At 41.2% G+C, this 12,952-nt stretch overlaps 1 protein-coding gene across 4 annotated transcripts in view; it reads left to right on the forward strand.

The window, feature by feature from the left end:
* Positions 1 to 3,179: 3,179 nt before the first annotated feature.
* Positions 3,180 to 12,952, forward strand: part of RBBP8 (RB binding protein 8, endonuclease) — a 41,342-nt gene continuing 31,569 nt past the window's right edge. The window contains exons 1-3 of one of the 4 annotated variants that reach the window (XM_085052687.1): positions 3,180 to 3,310; positions 4,949 to 4,998; positions 12,213 to 12,437. In XM_085052687.1, coding sequence (XP_084908813.1) covers positions 12,326 to 12,437 — 112 coding nt within the window. In that variant the 5' untranslated portion in view covers positions 3,180 to 3,310; positions 4,949 to 4,998; positions 12,213 to 12,325. Of the gene's footprint in view, positions 3,311 to 4,948; positions 4,999 to 9,207; positions 9,309 to 9,331; positions 9,620 to 12,212; positions 12,438 to 12,952 lie in introns of those variants that run through there. The other 3 variants (XM_085052689.1, XM_085052688.1, XM_085052686.1) reach the window with 3 other exon arrangements.

Here is a 12,952-nt window from a genome sequence, read left to right on the forward strand (position 1 = left end):
GTCAGAAATTACCTGTTGCTATGTCTCTTCCTTATCCAAGGCAAGACTTGGCCTACTTTTCAGTAAGTCCTTTATGAACCAGCAGTCTCCTGCCCTTACACTGCTACACAACTAGCCAAGAGGAAAGAGATATTACCTAACTCTGATATGGGGTGGCGGCATTTATGTTATCTGAATTTGCTTGTGAAAGTACTGAACAGCTTTTGATAGCTATGGGGAGGTATGTTGTAAACTCTCTGTAATGAATACTTGTAGACATGAATGTTTGTGCATACCTTCACTATAACAGCAAGTTGAAGCCTGCACCATTTATATTGTCTTACTTTTCAGAATTGCACCTCTCTGAGACTCTTCTCCTGAAGAAGATTTTATGTGATCACTGTACAAATTGGTAGAGTTCACAGATAAGTATCATGAGACTTGATGGAAGCTGGAGAGGACAAACAACTTATACTTTATTCTCAATTGGAAAAGCATGTAACAGTAGGTTTGATTTTGAAGAGAATTCATCTGTGAAATGCATTTAATGCAAATTATATTTGAAATAAGAGAGAAATCGGTCCTTCAGACAGAAATTGGTCCTTATACTGCCTTCTTAAGGAGGAAAAGCAATCTCTCAGAGAACTCTGAGCAAGCCTGGTACTCCAATATTTATTGTGTTAAGTCTACGTCTGTGGTAAGTCTACATTTAGAACTGTCATGAATTACGAGGCTGAGAAAAAGTCAAGTGATGTTTATCAAAGAATGTATTGATACATGCAATAACTTCTTTGTCTTATATCTTTGCCTTTTACTTATGAAAAATTAAATTTCTATAACTTGTGGAACTGAATATAAAAGCATAACTTAAAGTCTCAATCCTGCCAGCAACACTGTATGAGAAGCCCTAACTAATGAAAAGCCCCTGCTGAATCTCTAATGTGTGTACATGGTGGGTTTTGTTTGGTGGAACAAGAGCCTGGAAAGAACAAGCTCCTTTAGGCTCTCAAGTCAAAGGAAGAGGTTGTAAACATCCCTTTTATCCCTATGCTTTTCAGAGTCCAGTAAGAGTTCAATGGCAAGTACATTGCCTTTAAAACCCACCATCAGGTTCACTATATGACTCCAAGTTTAATGATGAGCTCAGGATGCAGAAAGGAAAATTTCAGATAGTATCTTTTATGAGACCAGCTGACATAGCAGGAAGTAGACCAGATTTGAAGCACACCAGCCCTCCTTAAGTCTATTATACAAGAAGAACCTTTTCCACATTGTGCAGTCCTACAGCTATTTTGGGTGGTAATTTACTTGTGTTAATCAGTTACACAGTTTATCCAATTATGCGACACTCATAAAACCAAATCGTAGGCAGACACAGTACATTCACATTGGACAGGGATTTACAGTTCAAGATGTAATGCTTGTGGAAAGGCCTTTGGAGTCTTTAAAAACTTCCATTTAATATGGCACCAAGACTGGAGCATACCCAGAACCTAATGCCTCCATCACATTTGGCAGTGATGCCCAATTATTCAGTACAGCCTCCTGAATCACCAAAACCACTTCCTGCAGCGGACTTTCTGTAAATCTCTTATCCAAGTACTGACCCAGCCCAGCCCTGCTTAGCTGTATGAAGCCATAGCCTAAGGTGGTGTGACTGCAAGCACAAACAGCATACATCTGCCATTTCAGCTCAGTTAGTTGTCCTCTTCAGAAAAGAGCCTGCTTTTCAAGGCAGTCATAACATGCAGTCTTATAGGAAGGGTTACTTTCCTGTAGTAAAATCATCAGAGTATATTCAAATATCAGCTTGTCTTTCATATTCTGCTCAATGGTGAAAACAATAGCTATGCCACACAGGGTTATCTGAATTCAGTGGTAACTGCCTGTTCTGATCACTGGTTGTTTAGTAACTATTATTAAAATGAGTAAGAAAAGACAACCCAAAAAATTATAAATTATACCACTGTGGGATCATTTTATGAACAAACATAGCTTTCTACAATTACTCAGAGCCTTTGACAACATTCAATAAAGCAAATTTTTTCAAGCCTGAGTGTTTAAATTTAGGTCCTAAACAAAAAATAAGCACAGGTTTAGCAGACTGGTTGTATGTACTCATGGTTAAAATTTCCAGAAGTGTTAAGACTTTTACAGCTCTTACTGATTTTACTCAACATCTCTGACAATCACAGCAGGAGATCTGAAAATTATGGTCTATATTTGTATCTGAAAAATAAAATAGCATTAAGTTTACACAGATGCAGGCTTCTGTCAGGGCATATCCTGATCTCTGCCTACAGCCTGAATAACTCTGCAATATGCAGGACTGCTATGCAAGTATTCTTGCCCCACAGCAATGAACAAGAAGCAGCACAGCTGCTGTTGCAGCCTGTGTGCTATTGCAACAGGGCAGCTGCTGTAGTTCCTCACAGTCATGGAAGCATGTCCCATACATGCCATGTTCTCTGACCTGTTTCACCTTGAAATGTGCTGTGCAGTAATTCAGGGTGAGCTTGCACAGACCCAGGGCTCCACAAAAGTCACAAGGTGGATATTCCACGTGCAAGCTCCCAGTGTGCCATCTCTCATGTAGTAACGAAGATATGCTGAATCCTATGCATACAGTAAATACACTTTGCACTGGAAATAAATCAGAATCAGCACATAATTTTTAGCTGGTCACGCTAAAGATTTGGTGTTATTAATAAGTCTTTATGGTTAGTATTATTTTAAAAAAGGCATTTTCTTCCCTGTTTCTCTTTGTACTTATGCTGGACAGACCTCTAGCCTAGTTCATCTGCATATAAAATGAAACAAAATTTATAACAATAAGATCTCGCTACACTTAACAAGGATGTATCACTCCCCCACCCCTCGGTAAATTATTTTGCTGGAGGCTACATCATTCTCTCTGAGTAGTATGTTGGGAGTTGACAGAGGCGTGAATAATTCGTGGCGTAGAAGCCTCCCCAGCCGAGCTGAGCTGCAGCATGTTGGGCTGGCCTTTGATGCAGACTGGTTGGGCAGGTTCCTGGGCGCCCCGGGAACCGGTCTGACGGGCCTGTTATGCCAACAAATTCTGGTATGATTCCATGCTCTCCAGAATGCAAAAACCTGCCCAGCCAGTTAAATGAAAGGCATATTAGGTTATCCATTGCACATTGTATATATCTTAGGTGCAGCAGATCTCCTCTCGGCATTCTCTAGTGTGGTCCACAGTGGCTTCCTCATCTCACTTACACTTGAGGTTTATAGCTGGAGGGGAAGTCAATAGTAAATATTTATCACCCCGACCAAGAACAGAACTTTTCACAATTCAAACAGAAGGGTGAGTTTTGAAAATCTTTCTTTAAAACTAATTTAAGATAACCTTAAGCAAAAAATTTCTCTGATGCTTGAAGTGGTATAGTGGCTATCTCCTTAATGTCTGAGTACTGCCAGTCTCTATGGCACTTGTTGACAGGATTTTTGTAATTGCAGCTGTTTGAATCTTCTGTGTGCAGCTCAACATCCTCTGCTCTGTCTGCAGAGTATTTACTGGAGAGACAGTTCAAGGAACCTAGCACGGGAGTGAGAGATAGCAGCTACACTGCCAATGACTTGGTATTTTGAGCAGTTCCCTTAAGTATTGCTTATTGGTCTTCTCTTCTATGAAGCGTTTTTATAATCCCTGTCATATAACAGCAGTGTTGTGATAAGGCATAGTGCCATTACAGTAAGATGTGTGGTTACTAATTCTTGCCAGACTAACTTTTTTAATTGTTCAATTTTATAGAGTAAGCCACTTAAGCCTAGATTTACATACTCATAATTAGCTTTATGGTAAGATAGGAAACATACTTGTCATTCTTACTGCTTTCTTTCTACATATTTATTAGAAATTGAGCTGTTTAGAATGAGTAACGGTGGTGGTAATGGTAATCAAAAGCAGTGCTAGTCATAAAGAGTAAGCTGACCTGAAAGTTGTACCTGTATCTGCAGCTGTACCTGAATCCATTCACAGGTTCTGTGGCAAATAAGAAAAAATTAAACCGTGTGAAAACAAAAGCTGTGGAACCTGGTAACTGATTAACTACTGGAGCACAGAACTACTTGCTGAGCTGAATAGAAAGGAATGAAGACAGGTTTTGTCATGCCTGTTAGGACAAAATAACTCTTTAATTTAAGTAAATGTGAATCTTCTCAACATCTGTGTAGCTACATTTTTAAAAACCCTCACATAGGTACTTCCGTCTCCCAGGAAGTCTTAATTTTGTCTATCTTTAAGCAAAGCAATTACCATTCTCTTTTGTGATGCGAAAAAAGTCCAAATCAGAATCAGCAGATACAAACCACTAGATACAAAATATCTATACAAGATTATGTAAGACTTTATGGTAGTCACACAACAGGAAGCTTCAATTATGTTTACTGCCAGCTATTTCCAGGTTGATGTTAAAATGAATATTTATTCTTTTGTAGAGTGCCAAGAAAAAGGGCTCCTGAGCAGCTTCAAAAAATCAATGAATTGAAATAACCTTCACATTAGCAGCATTGTATCTGTGTGTAAAAACTTTTCTTCAAAGTGTGGCTAAACAGAAAATATAGGCAAAACATAGGAAAAGTTTTGTAGTCTCACAGAAGCTGATAATATTCATCAGGAAAAAAAATTTAATTTTTGTATATTCTCTCTTGATTCTGAAATCAAATATATAAGGAAAACTTGCTAAGGGATAAACCATTTTCCAAAGAAAAATTATAGCTGGTTGAACTGTATGGTTTGCACAAGAACTCTGTGTAGAGCCATAAAATGCTACAAGAGAGTTTTGATTTCTGAAGTGATAGGATTTTAACACAGAACATGTTAAACATGTTTAAAATTCAAATGAAATAAATAACTTTTTCAAAATGCTGCTTGCCATCCTCTCTCTCTCCAGTTTATCTGTTCTGTTTTATCTGGGTTTTCCTCAGCTGCCTTTTTTTATAGGGGGCTGGAAGAGCAGGGGCTGTTGTTTGGTGATTTCTTTTTCCCAAATGGTAAGTAGAATATTACTTCCTATATGTTGTTTTCTCTTCTGTCCCTGAATTCATGTTGTTCACTACAGTAAAAGATAAGTGGCATAATTTTGTGCACAGATCTGTAAACTTTTACTTAAGCCTTCCAAAGCTGAGATAAATACGTATTACTACTCAGACTGGTCATGTTAACCTGAGAAACATCAGTAGGAGCAAAACATTTCCACATGCAGCTAACACAAATAAGTGCAGCTGCTTAGAGCCTGAAGACCAGGAACGCTGTACTGGGGTCCTGCAACAGCATCCCTCAGGTTGCCTTTTTTCTTTATTCCCCCTCCATCAAGACTTCCTGAGAGACCTGAGAGTTTCAGTTGAATAATCCCTGGCAGTTTCTGACTATAGATGAAAGCACTCCAAAGAAGAGGGTTCCTTAAAATGAACAGTGTTACTGGCATTGGGGAATTTGATCTTGGCTGAGTTTCAAAGTGGCTACGCAAGCAGCTTGAGAAGAATCAAATTCAACTAGTGGGGGTGATGGAGTGGCTCCTCCCTACTTCTCTGGAGAAAGCAACCACCTGTGCCAGACAGCAGTGGTGCTGTCTGCTGTCTGTGTGTCCTCCCAGCTGTAAGAAATCATGCCACTGAGAGCACTGCCAATTCCTACACTTCCAGTTCAGATCCCATTTGGCTAGAAGCTGAACTATGTCACATGCTCTTATTTGTTGCATCTGAAGTTGGGTTCCTTTGATGCCCTTATTGGCGACTGCAACATAAAGTTCATTAAATGAACATGACTAGAGAGTTAAACAATATAGTTATCCTTCAGCTGCAGATCTGCAAGCTGAGGAAGTTGTGAACATGCTGGCCATGTATATGTATGCAAATACATAAGGACCTCACTGTTTTATTTTATACATATACATATACATACATATATATATATGTGTGTGTATATATATAGATATGCAAAGAATAAAATAGTTACATTTGTGCATAAAGCAAATCAAATACTTAAATTGGATTTCCCATTGTAATTCAAACCTGGTTTTAACCTTTACACCCAAATTTAAAGTAAGAGAAACAAAAAAATATAAGCATTCTCTGTATGCATATGCAGTGAACTAGGTCACCTGTTGCTGCCTGAGTGGTTAGAAACACTGATACAGCCTCCTCAAAAAGGGAGAGGGGTGTGTGTGAATTAAAGGCTATTTTTTATCTGTGCTGCAACATTGCAGTAATCTTACCACAGAACCTTGGTTATTAGCTGATTTGCTGGTAAACAGTCCAGTCATCAAGAAGAAAGGCATTGCCACTAAACTGCAACTGAAAATTGACAGCTCTGCATACAATTATAGGATTAAGCATTTTGGCCCATCCAGGTCTAAAATGGGCTAGGACAAAACAAGATTCCCTTTTTGCAGAACTGCTCATGGATAAGTGTTCTGTCACCTAGTTTAATGTGCCATAGTAAGGGTTATTTTGAAATGTTGACACGAGCCATGACACCACAGGAAGTTTCATAGCTGCTCAAGTGCAGCAACGGTGAAGCATTTTCCCACAGTTTTATTGTCTAAGGTGTGTGTGTTTACTCTTATGAGGTGAATGAGATGCAGTTCCAGTTAGACTAGTCATCTTTAGACACCCAATGTAAGTGAGTGTGGAATATCAGACTCTCCAGTAGTTTTCTAGTATGTGCAATGAGCCAGGAATCTATTCAGTGGTCAACTATGTGATTATGGAGTACATAGAATCAAATAAATCTGGAAGGGAGATAAAAGTAAAGTTCAACGGTTAGTGTTAATCCGTTTTCATTTACTGTGGAGGAGATAAGGATAACACTGTAGACATCAGTGGATTTATATAGCTGTAAAGTTCAACATGAGAGAATATGAAAACAAACAGCTTCCACAGTGTATTGGGAAATAAAAGGGATGACATAATTATTTGCCAGAGTGCTTCCTATAAATAGTAAGAAAGGTACAGTTTATGGTAAAATATCTGATCAATCAGCAAGAGGGCTATTTTATTGCTACTTATCAGATCTGTGCAGCAGATTTAAGGCATCTGCTTCTCTTAACTCTGAGGAAATGATTACTTGCCCACATTACAAACTTTCAGATTACAGAAGTTTCAAAAGTTTCATTCTATGAAAAGCTGCCAACAAGCATTATTTACAAGGACTATAGCATCTATCACAACCTATTATGACATATGACAGCTTCTTCCAAAATACACAGCTAATTTTAGTTCCACCATATATCTACTCATCTGATTATGGATACAGCCTTACAGTGCAAGTAATCAACTGCTGAGCTCCTGCACACCACTTTTATTTTATTTAAGTTGAAAAGTAAGTGGTTAAACAAAGGTGAGGAACAAGCAGAAAAGTTAGGTACAAGACTTTTTCAAAAAACTTCAGAAGTCATGGAACATACTTGATGGAAAACAAAGAGAATTTTCAACAAAGGGGAACAACAGGTTTGCAGCCTGAATCATGGATCTTCTTCTGTCTGACAGTATTCCAAATACCTCGAAAAAGTTGAAATAGTATTTCAGATCCAGTTTTATTTATGTTGTAACTCCTAATTCATTATGTTTTCTTGAGACCTGAGTGATCCAAGTAACGTAAAAAGAATGAGATGGAACAGCTACTAACAGTTATGAAATACCTGAACACCAACTTTTTTAATACTGCTATTAACAATTTGGAAGGTGTATGTTTACAGCACTGGCCCTTGCAAACTGATCACTGTTATGTCTACTAGTCAGGCCACCAAGCTGTCTCTGCAAGGGTTCCTATCCATACCAAAATGGTCAAGTGGAATCGTGTGAAGGCAGAATAGTAATAGTAAAAAGCTGCGTTTTGTTTCTATTTCATGACTACAAACTACTTAAAATCAAGGGGTTTATCTCATTGCAAACAGCAGGGCTGGTCCCAAGGAATGAAGGACCATTGATCTGCAATTTGGGCAAAAAAGACAAAAAAATTGAGAAGTGATAAAAAAGTTCAACAGCCTTATGCTGTACTAATTACATGTGCCTACTGGTTTCCACACTCACATAAAACATAAAAATATGCCTGGGCTGCTCTGCTGTACAGTAAAATGACAAGCCATGGAAACTGTTAAGATCAAGAAGGCAGGGGGAAGCACTGCAAATACTTCTGTGTGTAAACCCCAGCAAACAGATTACAAATCCTGTGGCACAGATAGATTTAACAGTATAGTCTTAATAGCAAGGGCACTTCTGGCACAGTTGTACACTGCACTGATCCTCTTTACATCCAAACCAGCAAGAACTTCTTTCAGGAAGTCAGGTGCAGCATTTGTTTCAATGCAGGCTCTCACCCAGCCCCTTTCTTTACCAGTGTTCTGTGCCTGCTGCCACACTGAAGTGTGGCACCAGCCAGGGCCCGGCTTGTCCCCTTGGCTTTCCTCTGACTATTCTCTGTGGGAACCTCAAGGACTGGGCCAGAGGAGGGCTGCGACAAGGGCAACACCTAGTGACCTTGATGAATGAACACGAGCCAGCAGTGTTCCCAGGCAGCCAAAAGGGCCAAAGGCATCCTGGCCTGCGTCAGAAATAGTGTGGCCAGCAGGACCCTCTGCTCAGGACTGGTGAGGCTGCACCTCGAGTCCTGTATCCAGTTTTGGGCCCCACAATTAAGGAAGGACACTGAGGTGCTGGAGCATGTGCAGAGAAGGGCAGCAAAGCTGGAAGTGTCTGGAGCACATGTCCCATGAGGAGCTGCTGAGGGAGCTGGGGCTGCTTAGCCTGGAGGAGGCTCAGATGAGACCTTATTGCGCTCCACAACCACCACAAGGGAGGCTGTAGCCAGGCGGGGTCAGCCTTTTCTCCCAGGCAACAAGCGACAGGACAAAAAGAAGTGGTGTCAGGTTGCTCCAGAAGAGGCTTAGGTTGAACATCAGGAAGAGTTTCTTCACAGAAGGGGTGATTAGACAGTGGAATAGATGCCCAAGGTGGAGTTACAGTCCCTGGAGGTGCTTAAGGAAACATTAGACGTTGCACTCAATGCCGCGGTCTAGTTGACATGGTAGTGTTCGGCCACAGGCTGGACTCGACGATCTCAGCGGTCTTTCCCAACCCACCTGACCCTGTCATCCTGTGACCGTGTCACCCCGCCACCTGCAGCCCTGGCGGCTGACCGGCCGGGGGTACAGCCCCGACCAGCCCGCCCCCGCTCTCTCGCGAGAGCGGCGCCCAACCTCGCGAGAGCTGCCCGCGCCCCGCCTGCCTGGCAGGGAAGGCGCTCGCTCCCGCTTTTCCTTTTTTCCCGCCGCTGGCGCGCGGTGCCGCCGGGAGCCAACCAGGTAACGGCGCGCGCTCTCCTCACCCTCCGCCGGGGAGCGACCGCGAGCGCGCCGCTCCCGCTCCGCCCTGGGACGGGCCGCCCTCAGCCCCTCCGGCCCCGCCGGGCGCTCCACCGGCGCTGTCCCGCCTGCCCGAGGGAGCCCCGTTCTCTCTGTTTGAGAGGCTCCCGCCGCTCGGGAGAAGCGGCGTGTGGGACATGCCATACCGCTCCTCTGCCGTCCCGGCTGCGGGGTGTGACCCAAGCCTGGCGGGAAGCTCCCCGGTGTTGGTCATGGCAGGATTTCCCAGAGCATCCCGGCGTGTCTTTCGAGTGAGTTTTCTGTGCGGTGTTCGTGCAAGAGGGAAAGGAGAATAAAATTCACCGCCGGGAGGTACAGGAGAGTTGCGTTTGTAGGAGCAGCCGGTGGGTTTTGCTGGGGCCAAGGCGCCGTGTGCTCCCCAGAATCCCGGAGCGGCGCTGTGCTCCCGGCGGAAGGATATCGGCACTGAGCAGCAGCCTTGGCGCGGTATGGGATTGCCGGAGGCAATCACTGGTGACACCGTGCAAAGCCTTACCGTGCCGCAGAGTTGGTTTGCGGAACAAGAGGACGCTTTTAGGTGGTTCTATGAAAGTGCCAGTCGGCAGCATAGCAGCAAAGCAGGACATCCGGGAGAGGAGCTGGCATTGTGCTTCCATGTCCCCCTCAAGCAGCTTGCAGTTCTGTCCCCGCCTGCAAGTGTCTGTACTTCCAGCTCAGGCGTTTTATTCTCTAAGGAGCAATTTTTCCCTTTCTTAGGACTGCAGACTAAGCCATCACTTTTACACCTGTGCAGGTGCCCAGACCTGTCAAAGGCTCGACTTGAACATTCCTTGTAGGCCCTATATTGTAAGGGAGGTTGAACACCTGTAGGAAGCAATATGTCATTTTGGGATCTTGAAGCAGATGAAGCTTGGGAAAATGCATTGCTCCTTTTTTCCTATTTGTAGGAAAAAATTCCCTACATTTCCTACATTCCTAGATTCGTAGGATCTCTGGGCAGGTTTTGTGCTTTTTTTTTTGCTTGCAGTCATCTTTGGGGGGAAAAACCAAAACAAACACTACTGCATTGACTCTCTAGGGTCAGATGACCTTTCCATGGCAATGAGTCATCTGACATACTTAAATCTGAAACAGTAAGTGAAAGCAGACTTGTGGTTTTCACTGCCCTAGTGCTTGATAGACAATAGCTTGATCCTGAAACTTCTGTTGAAGGTGCAAAACAAGAGTTTAAAAGCGATTCCTAATGTCACTAGGCAATTGGTTCCACAAAGAAGCATTGTGAGATGGTTTCATGTGGCTGCACACACAGTGGAGCATTTCAGCTGCAAAGATGCAAGCAAATTGCTGTTCAACTTCTGTTTAGGAATTGTAGGCATTGCTAATTTGAACAAGTAATTTTATTTTCTTTTAAGGACTTCTTTGAAGATAACATTTGCCACCTTGAAACCATATACTGAAATAGGCACTGAATTTTGAATGAACAGAGCAGGTTAAAGCAAATGTGGAGCTGCTGGCTTCATTACTGTAACATTTAAGTATTGTTATACTGTAGAAAGCATGCAGTTCAAGTGTTTCTGTTCCATTATTTTTATTCCATTGTAAATACAGCCAGTCTGAAAAAAAGTGACTTGCTTAAGACTGCACAGAGAGATGAGAAAGGAGAGCAGGACCAAAGGCTCCAGGCCCTTCTCTTGGTTACTGACCACTGGACTGAACATTTTATTGTGGTGAATCTGGGGGACCAGCTAAACCAGTAGCTGCATTTGGATACTTTTAAGTTATTTGAAGGCTCTCAAGATGGGAAATGTGGCTTCTTGATTAATCACAGACCTTGTATCATCTGAACTATAATTTATGCCTCAAAAATTTGAGAGCAGGTTGTTCCTTCCATTTGGCAATATAGGCATAGTGGTTTGCTTGCTCAAGTTGCTAATTTAGGAATAGTACAAAATACTTTTTTTTTTTCTTATTGCATTTTATATTACAAAGTCTAGAGATAGATAGCTACGTCCACCTGGTAATGACAGTCCCTGTTCAAAAGTGTTTGTTTAAAATTGACTGCATAAAAATGGGAAAAACTTAGAATGTCCAGTTTCACACAAAGGGAACTGAAGGAGAGAGATTACAGGAGTGTTTCAATACTGGACCATCCAGTGCCAGTAGAATTGAATCTTACCTTGGCTCCGAGACAAATCTGAGTACCATGCTTCCCCTGTAGTTTGCCTGAGGGCATCATCTCTGTGAGAAACCCTTCAAAACAAATGAGAATTATGAGTAAGATTGCCCTAAAATTTGTAGGCAGTTGAGTTTTTAAGAGAGCTATCTGACTTTGATAGTTTTTCTCTAATATTAATGTTTTTGAGATTTATAGATTTTGAGATTGCTCTCCATTTTTTTAATTAGGGAATGGGAATAATTTCAATGTAGAATTATGAAGTGTTCAAGGGGATGTGAGCTTTTCTTTGCAAAAGGGTGTCATTTGAATCCAAGTTTATATAAAGGATATATGTCTACAAATCCATTCCTGAAAAAACTTTTGATAAATGCTTTTGCTGGCAGCAAGATTTTGGCACTATGGCTTACTTTTGGAAAACAGGAATTCTGTTCAACTGTATCTTTAGATTGAGAAAAAAATAAAGACTCTTAAGTATTGTAATCTAGTTTTAAGTTGATAGCTTTTTAAGGGGGAGAAAATTCTGTTAGTTTGTAACTAAGTGCAGCAAAACACTTAACATCATCCATGCTTTCCGGGTGACTGTCAGTATAAAAGTATATAAATATATATCCTCAACAAGCATAGACAGTGAACTTTGTATTTCATCCATGGTTACAAGTTATACTCTGATAAATTCAAATGTAAGTGTTGTTGTTCTATTGTTACAGACATACACCTCTCTTCAGAAACTGTTTCATAACTATGTAATTTAAAATATAAAGTTTGAGAGTGAGCCAATTCTGCAAGTAAGTCAAAGAAGTTGGGAGCAGAAAAAAGCAAGATGAATGCCTCTGGAGGAAGCTGTGGGAGCCCTAGTTCTGCAGAACCTACAGGAGATTTCTTCAAGGAACTGTGGTCCAAACTGAAAGAATGTCATGATAAAGAAGTACAAGGTAAATCATTAAAGTTTGGGTTTGTCAGGTTAAAATTAGGGTTTATCAGTTACCACAGGAAAACTTTGGACCAAAATACTCTGCATGGGACTAAATAGATTTTGTTATGCAGAATGTTGGGCTGTCTGATCACAAATGATCCTTAGAGGTTGACCATCTAAGCCTGGTTTAACAGGATTAAACTGTCAACATGTATAAATTATTTGCTAGGTCAGTGAAGAGAAGTTAACACAATGTTACATGGAATCTGTGCTTGCCTACAAAGTATTTATGTGTTACTTTATCGTTAATGGATTGTGATTCACCATTTCCAAACCATGTTATAATGGTTTGGGTTTTTTGCCTTTGGCTGAAGTTGCTTCAGATACATTAAAATTATTTGCATTGTTTATTTCCCCTAACTTGTGCAAAGTCACATTGCAGTTTAGTGTTACTGAAGTGAAAATTATTTCTTCAGATTTTGATGTTCTAAATTTTCTCAGCAAAATGTATGTTTTTATAATATGATTATTCCT

This window comes from Lichenostomus cassidix, chromosome 2 (assembly GCF_008360975.1).
Source record: "Lichenostomus cassidix isolate B80296 chromosome 2, HeHo_3.0, whole genome shotgun sequence".
NCBI lineage: Eukaryota > Metazoa > Chordata > Aves > Passeriformes > Meliphagidae > Lichenostomus > Lichenostomus cassidix.